At 55.6% G+C, this 13,819-nt stretch overlaps 2 protein-coding genes across 2 annotated transcripts; both read right to left on the reverse strand.

The window, feature by feature from the left end:
• Positions 1 to 6,497: 6,497 nt before the first annotated feature.
• On the reverse strand, positions 6,498 to 10,979 carry LOC132244188 (uncharacterized). Its single transcript, XM_059715230.1, has 9 exons — positions 10,880 to 10,979; positions 10,624 to 10,726; positions 10,429 to 10,524; positions 10,131 to 10,238; positions 9,570 to 9,705; positions 9,054 to 9,148; positions 8,724 to 8,876; positions 7,821 to 7,968; positions 6,498 to 7,159 (listed from the first exon to the last, which is right to left on the reverse strand). The coding sequence occupies exons 1-9, from the start codon at positions 10,951 to 10,953 to the stop codon at positions 7,026 to 7,028; spliced, it is 1,047 nt and encodes a 348-aa protein (XP_059571213.1). The 5' UTR covers positions 10,954 to 10,979; the 3' UTR covers positions 6,498 to 7,025.
• A 286-nt stretch (positions 10,980 to 11,265) lies between these two features.
• Positions 11,266 to 13,267, reverse strand: LOC132243757 (osteocalcin 2-like). Its single transcript, XM_059714141.1, has 3 exons — positions 12,184 to 13,267; positions 11,799 to 11,929; positions 11,266 to 11,484 (listed from the first exon to the last, which is right to left on the reverse strand). The coding sequence occupies exons 1-3, from the start codon at positions 12,899 to 12,901 to the stop codon at positions 11,266 to 11,268; spliced, it is 1,068 nt and encodes a 355-aa protein (XP_059570124.1). The 5' UTR covers positions 12,902 to 13,267.
• Between the last annotated feature and the right edge of the window lie 552 nt (positions 13,268 to 13,819).

The following is a 13,819-nucleotide window of genomic DNA, read 5'->3' on the forward strand; positions in this document are numbered from 1 at the left end:
AGGATCTATCTCTTCCCCTGAATCTACCCGGGCCTCCCCTTCCCCGACCTCGTCCCCTTCCTCTACCTGGACCCTGCAACTGAGAAATCTGTAAGGCCATTAACTTAAACTCGGCACTGTCTTTAGACCGTTCCAATTTGTTATGAAAATGGTTAGCCGCAGCAAGGACTTCAGTCAAATCTTTAGTTTCCCAGCCAATAATTATTGTTTGAATTTTCTCAGCAATTTTAGGGTTAATTCCCTGGACGAATGCTGCCACTATTGCTTGTTTAGCATTTCCGACTGGGTTATCCATTCCTGAGTATCGTTCAAATGCCTGTTTGAGGCGTTCTAAATAGTCACTGGGGTGTTCATTTTTGTTTTGTTTACAGGTATTTATTTTGGTCCAGTCTGCCTTTTTTGGGCAAATTGTGAGAACTGCCTGAACCAAAGCATTTCTCTTGTCAATAAAGTCTTGGCCAATCCCTGGGTTTTGATCTGGCCAAGTACAGGCAGCGTACAGACGTAGCATAGTCTCCTTGGGCAAAATGGATCGCATGAGCTGATTAATGTCAGCCCATGTTGGATTATAACAATTTATAACAGTCTGCAATTCTTCCTGAAATTTTTCTGGGTCTTCCCTGATTTTTGGGAACTTTTGAGTTAAATTGTAGAGATCACCTGGAGTCCAGGGTGCATGCACAGTTACTATATTTTGTCCATCGGTGCCAATGCCTGGCATTTGTCTTAGGGGGTAAACTTGTGCAGTTCGGGATCTCAGATTGATGGGAGATCTTTCCATGCCTATTCCCATTCTTCTAAATACACCTGTGGTGGGTTGTGACCCAGGAGTAAATTGTCACACTGGTGATGATTGAGTGGCAGATATGGTGGATGAGTCCGTACTATTAAGCTCCGTGGATGGATTTACTGAAGGAGCTTCAGCTAATGGGTCACTAGCCTGGGCTGCAGCCTGATGTTGAACCGGTTGTTGCTGATGTGGGAGTCCCAGGAGAGCAGGGTTCGAACAAAGGTCAAGGATATCCTCTGCTGGCTCCGGTGGTGGGGGCGCCCTGGGCAATGCTGGATACATCGGAGCGGTGGCCAGCGTGTAATTTGGGGGAGCAGCCAATTTCTCCCGAACAGCTTTTAACTGCTGTTTTAATTTTTCTTGAGAGTCTTTTAGGCTCCTAGTTTGAGATTCTGTCTACCTTTTGGACATTTCATCATACCAATAAAAGAACGCGTCCCACTGGTTTTGTGGTGTTTTGGATCCACGGGACTCTAACGCCCCTCTCAAGTGCACTATTTTATCCTGATCAAATGTTCCTTCCTGTGGAAAATGTTTCACAGGATCATCCCTAGTATACCAGTTTCACTTATCCAGGTACTTGCAAGTCTCGGGAGAATAGTGTATGTACATAAAGTATGCCGGAGTCCCCTTAGGGGGGACAGGAACCTGTTTAGACTGACTTGTTCCCATTTTCAGTCACACAGGGAGACATAAGAGAGGCTTATTTAGGATGTCCGGGCCGCTCAGTGCCTTGCCCCGCAGTTTTTCACTGCCCAGACAAAAGGCTTCTGACCAGACACCGGCTCATAAAATGGAAATGGGGAGGGAAACACTAGAGGGATCCTTTCACTCCTGCTTTCGGCAGAAGCTACTGGGACGAGGGGTTTGGAAAAGACAAAATCACTCAGACGCCCTGTCCACTGGGTCACGAGGTTTCAGTTGGGTCCCCTTGCTTTCAAAACTGCCCTGTCAGGCAGAATTGGGGCGGCTGAACCCAACCGTAGTCTCAGTCCTGGTCAGTGGCTCATATTTCTAAATATACACACACATTCATTCAATAAGCCCTGTCCACTGGGTCACGAGGTTCCAGTTGGGCCCCCTTGCTTTCAAAACTCCCCTGTTAGGCAGAATTGGGGCGGCTGAGCCCAACCGTAGTCTCAGTCCTGGTCAGTGGCTCATATTTTTAAATACACACACACATGCACATTTATTCAGTCAGCCAGACCTCCTACCCCACACCGCCTTAGTTAATTAACTACAAGCCCGATGTGCTGTTGGATGAAGGTGCCTCAAACAGTTTCTCCCTAAAAAGTACGTTACCAGACACAAAATGGGATCCTTTACCAGACAGAAAATTTTAGCCGGCACTAAGGTTCAGACTGACCTGTTTTAACAAGGTTCAGATCCAGTTACCACGGCCAAGTTGGGAGCCTACAGGCAGTCCTCCTCCGAAACCCCAATAGAGATTTTGAATTAGGTCTCTTACCTCTCAAGTTTGGCGCCTCAGGGTTTGGGGGGGGGGTAGCCTGCAGTCCTCCTTCCTCAGCCTGTGTTCTGGATCCGAGTCACGGCACCAGGAATTGTCGTGGAAACACACACAGAGTACTTTTGGGTCAGGTCAGCAGAAGCTTTTATTCAAAAGAAACTACAGCTGTAGGGGGGATTCCAAAGTAACATGGATTTCCCAAGCACTTGGAAGGGGTCCCCCCCCAAGAGCAAAATCAGGAGGCTTATATACTTTTTAACAGTCGCTTACAACTCACGTGATCATATAGTGAAATTAGCATGAAAAGCGGCTATAATATTATTTCATTATTTCTTTGCTGTTATCAGGATGGGAATTATGGGGGAGATAGGGTTAGTTCACAAACCTCCTTCTTGCACCTGGAAATCTACTTTGTACATACTTTTTTTTTTCTACCTTCAAGGCTGCGGTGAGCGAAGCATTTGCAGAAGAGTTACAAAGAACAAACACTTGCCCTTATCTGTTCTACTGTACCGAGCCAGCAATTCTACACAAAGCGGTTATGTCATCTTATAACTAAAATAATCAAAGTTTAAGGCATATATTTTTTCTGATTCCACAGTGATCTGCAGCACGGTGTTCCTCCAACGCTGAGAGCCCAGATTACCTGACAGGGCTCCAAGAGTCAGGGATGCCTGGCCACACATTCAATTAATGGCATGATACGCCAGCTCTCAGCTTTCCGTCACTGTTGGACTCGAACAAAGCAACGGAGCAATTCTTGAGTTGCAAAGAACTCAGGAAGACTCCAAACAGTCAAATGTTTTGCACACTGTGGACTCCTAGTGAAAATCTCTGGGTTTATCTGGACTCACGTAGGTGTTTGCAAATCTAGCAGCACTCATATCGTGCATCCCTGCAGAAGGAGCTCCCAGCGCCCTGGGGCAGTGGCTTTTCTCAGTTTACCCACATGGAGAAATTTGTGCACCCAAATAATCCCATTTCAATGCAGGGGGCTGTAAATTGGCAGCCTGCCATGGCCGAACCACATTTGGCCCGGGCAAGTCTCTGGTCAGAGATGTCCAGAAGAGTTCCCCAGTGGCACAGAGATGTGCCATGAAGTTGCCCAAAACAGGATATCTAGCTATAATCCCAGCCCCAAATCCAGGTCCTTTTTCAGGTCCATCTACTTAGCACAGTGGCTAGCCTGCTGTCAATTGGCAGGCTGGGACGGCCAAACCACGCTTTGAGCCAGGCAAGTCTCTGGTCACAGATGTCAAGGGCAGTCCCTCAGTGGAGTCAACAGGAAGTCTGAGGTGTCCCAAAATGGATTTTGCCCCATAATCCCATTTAAACCTACCCATCATTTAGGGCTCTGTACTTGATGCAGAATATTTTTATCAATATTAATTAGTAAATGTGCATAGCTAATGACATTCTCTCTGTTTCAGATGTTTAATTCATTAAGAACAAGCTTTTGTTAGGTCTCGATGAGCTTTGAAAAAGGAACTGGGCACTGGGAGTAAGAAATAGGGAACTGGGAATAAGCAATCAATTTTTGATTGCTCTAGGTAGCTGGTTCCAGTGTTTGACCACCCCGTAAGTCTCATACTGCAGATCTCATACAGTGTTGCAAAATGATGTTGGATGCCCAGTTTCAGCCAAATGTTGGCTATGTTTGCTACACCCAACCCCTGGGGCTCAGCTCCTCCGTAGAAATCCTCTTTGCAGGGACTCAATTGAGGAACCAGTGCAGCCAGTGCCACGCAGCACAGGGTGAGGCCAAGCCCAGCAGCGCAGCTGGCCCCATGGCACGTGGAGCAGCAGGGCAAGCACTTCTGCAGCTGCTAGTTGGAGTTTCCCTGGGGGATCTCCCCCACCCCACAACCCCTCGCCCTGACAAGCTGCTTGCCGTGGGCTGTTGGCATCCAGGCAGGGCCCTCCTTAGGGCAGGGCTGGGCCACGTAGCCGCAGCCCCATGTGCATCACGTGCCAAGCTTTTGTCAGGGCCCTTCTTGTTTGCTCCTCGGAGGAAAAGAGTCTCAGGCTCCAGTCTCCCCTTCCACATCCCCTCAGCACAGCCTGTTATGAGAGGTTCAGATGCCGGTGCCACACTGGGACACACGGCCATTCAGTGCAGCGCCAGGGAGTGCCCCTGTGCTGGGAGACACGGGATTGAGACCCCAAGACACACATGTCATGTCCAGCGAGTCCAGCCTCTGTTAGCCGGGCTGAGAGCCACTATAAGTCCCAGCTGAGCTGGGCTGGTTGGACATCACTTGTGGCCCCGAGGTGTCAGGCTGGGCACTAGCACATCCCTGGGGCAGGCAGAGCCCCTCCATGGGGCTGGGGTGAATGTGCACCCAGGGATATAATTCCCGTGTCAGGACATTGCAGCACCTCAGCGACGACGTCCTCCTCCTCCCCCACCAACACTGATCACACCCACCGTGCCGGGGAGCCCAGGGCAAGGCTGCTGGGCCTGAGGAGATGAGAAAGTGTTTGCAGGCTCCGGTCAGTGCGGGAGGCTGGTGCGCGGTGTGCCATGCATTTGCTGAGCTGCCTCAGACACAGAGGACTGTTCCCTGTGCTCATTCACCATCTGTCTGGACCAGTGCAAATGTGCTGGGAAAACATAGCAGCATAGCAGAGATTTTGCACGGGCCTGGATACCAACTGCAAGCTTTTCCGTTCCCTTCTTTTGGGTGTCCTGGGTCTTGAAGGGGGCTGGGTGGGCATTGAACCCCTGCTCCTCACATGTCACACGAGAGCAGTGACTGTGAACACGTGCTTGAGGTCAGGGGGGCAAACAACCAGCCAGGAGCTCCCAGTGCAACGCTGGGAGGAAATGTCCCAGGGATGCTGAACGAGGGAAAAGCAACAGAGTTAGGCAGGGATGCTGTCTTTTGTACAGTGTCAGTGTGAGTAGTACTGGGAGCCATAACCAGGTCTGGGGGTCGCATGTGGGACAAGGGGGAAGAGGAGAGAGGCGTCAATAAGAACCAAAGCAGTGACTCAAAGCTTGGTGAGAACAGCTCCTAGCAGGGTGTCAAAAATACGGCCGGTGAGCTGGATCCAGTCCCCAGAGCCATGTCCTGTGGTCTGCAGGGCTCCTGGAGGGGCCAGGGATTTGGGGTGGGACAAGATGAGGAACCGCCACTGAATTGCAGGGTGCGGAGCCGCCATGGACGTGTGCTGCAGCGCTGGGGGGTGACTGACGGCTGCGTGAATCCCTGAGGCTCCCTGAGCTGACGCCGATCTGCTCCGACCACGGGTGCCACTGCTCCCACAACTGCAGGCGGGGGTCTGGATCCAGACTGCGCGGATCCCTGCAAGCCAGATCTAGCCCTGAGTGCCGGGGGGGGCTAAGTGGGTTTATTCCCAAGGGCCTTGTTTATTCCAGTGGAAAAGACTGGGAAGCTCCCTGTGCTGCAGCATGGATACAGAGCTGGGTCTTCCCAACCCACACCAAACAAACACAGCTCAAACCCCCAGAAACCCCACAGCCCCCATGACTGAGAGATCTTGACTCCAGTGACTTGGTACAAATATTAGCCTGGAATGGGCTCCATGGATCGCGCAGGGGGAGTGGGGCAGGCAGGGGGTTGTCCCCTGCTATTCAGAGAAGCCTGTTACAAGGGCCCATTTGTACACATTGTACTTTCACCAGAAAAATATACTGCGTAGCGAAGGGCCCTGCTTATTCCAATGAAAAGACTCTGGAGAAATCTGCGTTCCAGCTGGGATTCACAGCTGGGTCCTTCCCTTCCCATTGAGTGCCTTCAGCACCACAAAGCCATTGCTCCTGAAACATACTCCCCATCCCCATCTCTCTTCTATTTCTCCCTCTGGTCTTGACAAACTCCAACCTAGAGAACAGCTATTGGTTGTGGCAGTGGGTGTTTGTGCCCAAAAGCTTACAAAGAACATTTTTTCCAACTATATCTCCTAAGAGATATCACATCTACCCAAAGCACCTCGGCAACCTGGAGCAGAGAGAACTTTTCCCGTTGCCACTTTCTTGAAACACCTCCCTGACCACCCAACGTTGACTTGTTGAGGAATAAAGGTGGTTTCCCATTGAACAGTATTAGCAGTTTCTCAGGCAGCTCGACCTTGACTTTCTGAGCTAAACATGCCAGGTTTCTCCTGTGTGTTGTAGACCCTGTTCTCTACAGCAATGGATCATCTTGTCTTCTTTCTTACCTTGCATGTCATGAGCTTGTATTTCACACAGGAATTTGAGATGAACACCAACACTTATAAGAAAAGAAAACTAAAGCTTAACTTTATTATCCTACATCTCCTCTTAGTTTCTATAGCATCTATGTTCAACATGACACATTACACTAAATCTATGTTCAACAGTGCACGTGGTTTATGCCTTTGCTCTCTTCACTCCCTGAATGGCTCTCGATGGATTCAAGGACAGGCTACTAACACAACAGACGCCGGGATGGTCTGATTATGTCCCGATGCCTCAGAGGAAGGCGAAAAACCCCCCGAAGTTGGTTCCATAAATGAAGGGGGAAAAAATTCCTTCCTGGCCCCAAATGGCGACCGGCCAAAGCCCTGAGGCAGGGGTCACAAAATGCCATCCACACAACAAGAGCATCCTCCACTTGGCAACCTGGGCACTACAAACTCATGGTGCCTGGTCTTTCCCCAGCCCTTTGCAGAGCTGGTCTGGAAGATATTCAAGTTCTTCACCACGAGGGTTTCTCAGGCTGCTCCTCTTGCAGAGGCTGACTTGGCTGTGGCGGACGGCTCAGACTGGATGATGACTTGTCAGTCGGTGACGTGTGTGGTGGCTTCAGCGCTGTTGCAGCTTTTCTCTGTAGCCATCGGGCTCCCGGTGAGGTTGGGGAGGTCATCTTCTCTCATGGAGGTGCTGTCAGGGTTGAGGTGGTCTGCAGGTGTTGCTACGCAGCGTAAGAAAAAGCAGCAGAAGATTAAATCCATGCATTGGGACCATGATACAAGGCTGCGATGTGAGGAAGTGGGGACTGGGAGCTTTCCCAGGACACAAAGGCCTGAACATTTGAATGAGGGGAAAAAAAATAGATGGTGCTTAGCCTCCTGCCTGGAAGAAGCTGAACATCTTTAGGCATCACTGCCCAGCCACGTTCAAGATGAGGTAGATGCTCTGAATGGACAACCCCAGCCCCAAAAAGACCATGGTTGAGAGAGCTACAAGCAAGGGAAAGCAGGTCTCCGACTGTGGGAGTGACAGCAGCCTTTAACAGGAGGCAGAGGGTCCCCCCTGTACTGGGGTGGCTCAGCCACTTGGGAGAGGTCCCGGGGCTCCTTCATGAAAGATGGCAACACCCTGCAGGCCCACCCATGCCACCCGGGGCAGAGGGCAGGTTTACCCGGGGGCAGCAGGGCACGAGGAAAGGCTCCTGCCATTGAGAGGAAAGAAAGGAAAGAACTGCGGAGGACGGATCCTAGGACAGGACTCTGTAGGGCAGAGGGGAGAATTGCCCACACGCGGCAGGGAGCAGGTTTGTGTTAGTGCCAAGAGCCTCCCCCTCCCTTCCCACTGCTCCCTGCTCCCCAGCGGCAGAGGGGACAGGACAGTACCTGCAGGAGCAAGTGTGGGCGGCTGGAGAGAGGCGATGGCGCTGGAGGAGGTGACCAGCAGGCTGTGCCCTTGCAGATCTTTAGGCAGCTCCTTCAGGTAGGTGATAATGAAGAGCTTATTCAGGACCCTGATGGGGATTTCTTTCTCCTGCAGAGGTACAAGAGCTGGTCATAGCCTATCCTACACCCAGAAAGGACAGGGGATGTGGGGAGGGGTCATGGGGCAGGGATTGGACTGAAACCAAGGGGTCTTGGCAACAGCTCAGGGAAATGGGGGGCAGGTTCCTTGAGCAACATTTTTCTGAGAATCGCGGTAAAGACAGAGGGTGGCAGCTCTGGGCAATGGGGCAGATCAGCAGCGCCAAGTGCCTGAATCCTCCGTTCTCCCTAGAGCAAGCACAGGATCGTGGGCAGGAGAAGAAATGGAGCCATGCAGGGACCTGTGCACCTCCTAAAGACTCCTGACTGCAGACTGGGAATGGGAAGCTTGTCCTGAGGGAACATGCTGTGTATCTTTGGGCCTGGCAAGAGACCTTGACCCTCAGGGGCATGACATGTGCAAAGGACAGGCTGGTGCCATCCTGCCTAGGCAGATTAATTCATTCCTTTCTCCAAGGCACTTGGCAGGCCTCCCGTTCTCCTCAAGGCCAGTTTGCTCAGAAGGCAAGGGAGATTTGCACCTTACAGACAGGGGCAGGTCACTAATTGAGTTAGTCTGCGAAGTACAAATGGATCCCACCGTGAGCTAGAGCTCAGACTCCGGTGTGTAGTGACCTCTCTTTGCTCCACGTTGTCCCCACACAACAGGTCGTGATGGGACGACAGCAACTTTACGTGGAACAGAGCCGAGGGGCCGTGAGCTCACTCTCCTCCCTCCCCGCACTCCCCAACGTGGCTGCTGACCTTGTGCCCCATCAAGCGGCCGGCTTCCCCCAAGATTGCATACAGGAAAACCAGCCCAGCTTGGCTGATGTGCATCGGTCCATTGCGAACTGCATGAAGGGCCCTCTGCAGGAAAGCTCTTCTTTGCTCCTCCAGCAAGATCTTTCTCAGCCCCTGAAACAGGAGAACACAAGGCTGGCTACAACCCACACACAGGCTCCATCTCTGGGGCTGGCACCACATTGCCCTGGACACTTGCAAGGCTGTAACCCACCGCAGGAAGACCCGTGCCAGCTGGAGACAAGCACCAAGCCTTTCTCCGAACCCCTTCATCACACACACCATCTTCACCTCTCCCACTCTCGCCAGGTCCCTGTACTTCTGGACCTGGCTCTGATCGTTCTGGCGCTTGAACCGCAGCTCCTCTGCCCCTCGCATGTCTTGGCCTAGGACAAGTGGAGACACATGGCTCTGAGCTGCCATGCTAGCTTTGGTGCTCAATGTCCACCCAGTGGGGCTCTGGCTGCCCTTCTGGCACCATGAAGGGCAGGGCCCCAGCAGGAAGGTCATTGTTCTGCAGGAGTCAATGGACACCACGTGTCCTGGGACCAGTCTGGGCTGGGGGCCTGGGGATGGGCTCCCTGGTTCCCGCATGAGACACCCAGGATGGGTGCATTAGCACAGGCTGCAGTACCACAGCTCGGCGCTGAGGTGAAGAGGCCCAAATCATTAACGCCGACACCCTGAGTTGTTCCCAGGTTGGGAATGGACAGATGGAGACAAAGCGTCTGGCCCAGCACCTGGGACCAGGCTTTTGGAGGGAAACTGCTGGCATCGGAGCCTTGTACTCCAGCTGGGTCTCCTTACCCCTCTGATGAAGGAGGATTTGAGCGAGCAAATACATGCACGCCCTGGCCTTGCAGCTGATGGTCTCCTCCGGGTCGTTGATGGACAGACCCAGGCGGGCTGCCATGTCCCCCACCTCCAGTATGTCAGGGGAGCCCTAAGCAGGGGGAGAGGATCAGGCAGTTCATGCCTGTCCCACCTTCCTTCCCCAATACATCCCCAGGCACAGTTCTCTTTCTCCACCTCTCCGCATTACCCAGCAGGAGGGCAGGAAGGCAGAGACCACAGTGCCAGAGCATGACAGCCCTCTCTTCCCATGGGAACCTGCAGCCCAGGGACTTGCCCGGGGCCCCAGGATCACTCCCCGTGCCTCATGCTCCAGGGCTAGTAGGCCCCATGTCCAGGGCTGACCATGCCCAGAGCAGGCCATGGAAAAGAGACCCGTAAAGAGTCAGGGGCACCACTGAGGCAGAAGCAAAGCCCTGGAGTGAAGCTCCTTGTCCAGCTTTGACCCCACTCTCCCAGGAGGGCCCTGGCAAAGGCAGGGGACCAGGACACTGGGGAAGGAAGGGGCTCACTGACCTCAAATTGTGGGAGGAGCTGCACAGCAAAGGCAATGGCGCCGGTCATGATCTTCATGCCCAGTGCACGGTGCTGGGCATCCGGCGCCTCAGTCCACGATGTAAAGTGCTGTGGGAGGAAGATGTTAAGATGAGGGCACATGCCCTGCTGAACCCAGCAGCCTTGGGGTCCTCCTCCTCAGGACCCAGGTTTCAAGCTCGGGCTTGACCATCTTCCTTCTGCTTTGAGAGAGGCTTGCTGCAGTGCACAGGGCAGGAGCTGTCCCGGCCCGAGCCCAGCCCCTCTGCACGGTGCTCACCTCCCAGATGGAGTAGAGCTTGCCCAGGCTGGGAGCGCTGGACAAGACGCAGCACAGCAGGCCCTCCAGGTACTCCTCGTACAGTCGCTGCACGACCTGAAAGGGGAGGCAGACCCGAGGGTCAGTGCCACGGAGCCTGGGGCCACTCCTGCCAGGGGGTGGCTTGTGGGACCTGGCAGTGGCAGGGGCACCTACCTGGTTTCGATGGGTTTCACGCCCTATGGCCAGGAAGCTCTTCTCCACGGCGGCCCGCAGGAGGCGCGACTCCAGCGCTGGCTCCAGGCTGAGCTTCGGGTCGCTGTGAGGAGAGAGGAGCCTGCGTCAGATTGAGCTATGTGGGGCGGCGGTGGCACTGGGGTGGGCAGGAAACAGCCTGGAAAGCTGGGCCTGAGCAGTGGGGATCCCCCTGGCCCACAGCAAAGTCAGGAGAGTCAGGCAGAGGTCCCTGTACCTGAGGCAGCGGATGGCGTCTATGCTGTACGCCAGGATGTGTTTTCGGTCGCCCTCCACTGAGATGGTCTCCATCAGGTCCTGTGAGCCCCAAAGGGGACGGGGAGGTAAGGATCAGCCACATCCCCCACGGGAGACCACCCAGTGCTGCAGGCGCAGGCAGCAGGATCCCAACCAGCCCCCTCCCACCCACCCAGCTGGGCTGGCCCTCTGCCTCCCACGGCCTTGCAAGCATGGCACTCAAACCTCTCCTGATCCCACCCTCCCCTGCCCTCCAGATGCAGGATTGCCCAACGCTCAACATCCAGGTCAGGAATCGACCACTATCTCCCTCATCTAGTACCCCCATGTCATGCCCAGGAAAAGGCGCGCCTGCCATTCTCTCTCTTATCCCGCTCCACCTCTCCCCTCCTTCCTGGTGTCACGAGACAACATTTCCTCTCCTTCCCTCTCCCCACACCATCCCGTGCTACTCACCATGATCCTCTCCAGCACGGCCGCTTTCAGGTCCTCCAGCTCCACAGCCACCTCTCTGCTCTGGTCCGCGGCGATGGTCAGGCTGATGATGGCCAGCAGGAAGCGCTGCCTGTCCTTCCCGTCCAGCATCTACCAGGAGCGAGACCAGGGCTAAAGCAGGCTCTTAGCCAGGAGCCTCCTGCTCCTCCGCAAGCCCCCTGTGGGACTCAGGCCTCCTCTGCCCCCACGGAGCTGAGATGCATCTCCTCGGGGCAGGTGTTGTAAAGAGCAGGGCAGTGTCCGTGGAGGGAGGGACCCAGCTGGGGCTTCACAAACACCCACCTCGAGCAGCGCCCCGGGGCTCCCTTGCGGGCTCTGGGTCCCAGGGGGTGACCCCCTGCCATGGGCCGCATGGGGGAATGGAAGACTGACTGGGTGCCGGCTCCGCTGGGGCAGTTTCATACCTCCCCGGGGTCCTGCAGGTGTTTCTTCACAAGGAGGAGGGCAGCTTCTTCCGGGGACCTTCCATCTTCCTCCTCCTCCTCCTCTTCATCCTCCTCTTCCTCCAGCTCTTCGCCGGCTGGGCTGGGAATCACTGCACACGGAGGAAAGGGGAGAGGTCACTCGTGTGCCCCTGAGGGGAAGGGAAGTGGGTGTCGGGGGAAGAGATGGTGTCGTGCTCCCACCACCAGCACTAGGGTCCCCTGTCTGCCCCAGGACGTGCCAGGGAGGTGTGCGGCTCAGCCCCCTCACCTTGGCCAGGATCCCCCTGCCCGGCCCCATGGAGGGTCCAAGTGGCCTCGCTTAGTGAAAGGTGCTGAGACCTCTGGCCCCAGCGGCTCCCCTCACCTGTGCAGGTGGCACCGGGGGCCGGGCTGGTCCCAGACTCCAGGGAGCTACTGGAGTCCTCCAAGGAGGAGCTGCTGGTCGAACTGGTGGTGTTGGACTCCTCCGAGCTATCGCTGTCCTCCGAGGAGGAGCTGCTGCTCGTGCTCGTGCTGGTGCTTTGGGCCTCTTGGGACTTTTCAGAGTCCGAGGAGGAGGAGGAGGAGGAGCTGGTGCTGGGGCTGGTGCTCCCGGACTCCTGGGACGTGTGCCAGTCATCCCAGGAGGAGCTGCGGCTCAGGCAGGGGCTGCTGTGGGCCTGGCTCAGCTCCTGCCCCAGGGCAGCTGGGCCCTCGTCCCCGGCTTGGCACGGGGCTGCCTCCTGCTGCGGGGCTGCAGGGCCGGGCTCCAGGCTGCCCCATGACCCAGGAGGGGAGCTGCACGGCTCTTCAGGTGCCGGGAGCTGTGATGCCGCTGGCTCCCGCCTGCCCAGGCGCACCCATGGCCACCTCCATCTGGACTTGGAGGTGGCTGATTTCTTTCCCTCCTTTCCCCTGCCGCTGGGAGCTGCCAGTTTACTTCGGCAGCAGATGGGGCACAGCCAGCTCCTTGCCCTGATGGGCCCCTCCTCATCACGGCAGGTGGGGCCCCGCTCCTCCTGCCCAGGCTCCCTGCTGCTCTCCTCTCCCATGGAGAGCACCTTGGCCGACCTCCTCCTGAGCACCTGCCGCAGCCTGTCCATCCTGGCACCCAACAGGGGCAATTATCACTGGGGTTCAAAGCATCCCCTTCACACGTATCCACCCCCTCCTCTGCTCATCCAAGACACAGGCAGGTGAACCCTGGGTTACAGCCATATCCACAGCCTCCCTGGCACTAGGGTTGGCAGGTGGGGAGAGCCCTTGTCGTAGGGTCCAAGACCTGCAGCTGGTTTGGACACACAGCTCCCTGCTCCTCTACTCCCCTCTCACCCCACGTGACTGGCCATGGGCTGAGTGCCCATGCATTTGGGAATGCCAAGGAGAGGAGGACAGGGGCCATTTGCCTGGGACCTGCAGGAGCCCAGCAGCGCCACGGCTTGGGGCTCCCTGCACGCTCAGTCTGGGCAGCACTGGCTGGGCTGGGACGGGTGGGGAGCTTCAGCACCTGGGGATGTCTCCAACCCGCTGGAAGTGGTGTGAGGGAGCACCAGGGGCTGAGTGCCCACATTGCAGGGGGTGGATTTTCTGCCCGTTTCTACAGTTCCTGCACAGAGACGGGAAGCCCCCCCGGCGCTGCAGGCCCCTCACCTGCCCTGGGGGATGGAGCACTGCTGGGCGGGTGCTCACAGGCCCTGGTGACACCGCACTCCTCCCTCCGGCTCTGGACTAAGGTCTCCTGCCTCTCCTCCGATGGATGTCCCTCGCCGCCTCAAGCTGCAGTCGCTGCCGCCGATGGGGGGACGCCTACCCCTGAAAGGGACTATGCCATCCTGTTGGAAGCCATCCTTGTGCACAGCCTCTTCCCCCAAAACAAAACTACACCTCTCCTCCCCACCGCCCATTCCCCTCTCTGTTTGCCCATGCCAGGACCCCTCTTCTTCCCTGATCTTCTCTTCCTGGCCCTTTCCTGCCACCCAACAGCTTTGGGAAGAGGTACGACACCAGTGTGAGAAATGATG

The sequence above is a fragment of the Alligator mississippiensis genome, chromosome 11 (genome assembly GCF_030867095.1).
Source record: "Alligator mississippiensis isolate rAllMis1 chromosome 11, rAllMis1, whole genome shotgun sequence".
Lineage (NCBI taxonomy): Eukaryota > Metazoa > Chordata > Crocodylia > Alligatoridae > Alligator > Alligator mississippiensis.

Bases quoted from the DNA above. Each gene is read 5' to 3' on its own strand.
- LOC132244188 (XM_059715230.1), bottom strand. From the start codon at position 10,953: ATGGAGACCATCTCAGTGGAGGGCGACCGAAAACACATCCTGGCGTAC. The intron at 10,525-10,623 runs GTAGGTGCCCCT...CTCCCCTTTCAG, and splicing joins GTGAAACCCATCGAAACCAG to GTCGTGCAGCGACTGTACGA. The intron at 7,160-7,820 runs GTACTGTCCTGT...TACGCTGCGTAG, and splicing joins GCCCACACTTGCTCCTGCAG to CAACACCTGCAGACCACCTC.
- LOC132243757 (XM_059714141.1), bottom strand. From the start codon at position 12,901: ATGGACAGGCTGCGGCAGGTGCTCAGGAGGAGGTCGGCCAAGGTGCTC. The intron at 11,930-12,183 runs GTGAGGGGAGCC...CTCCGTGTGCAG, and splicing joins CCCCGGTGCCACCTGCACAG to TGATTCCCAGCCCAGCCGGC. The intron at 11,485-11,798 runs GTATGAAACTGC...CGCTCCTGGTAG, and splicing joins ACCTGCAGGACCCCGGGGAG to ATGCTGGACGGGAAGGACAG.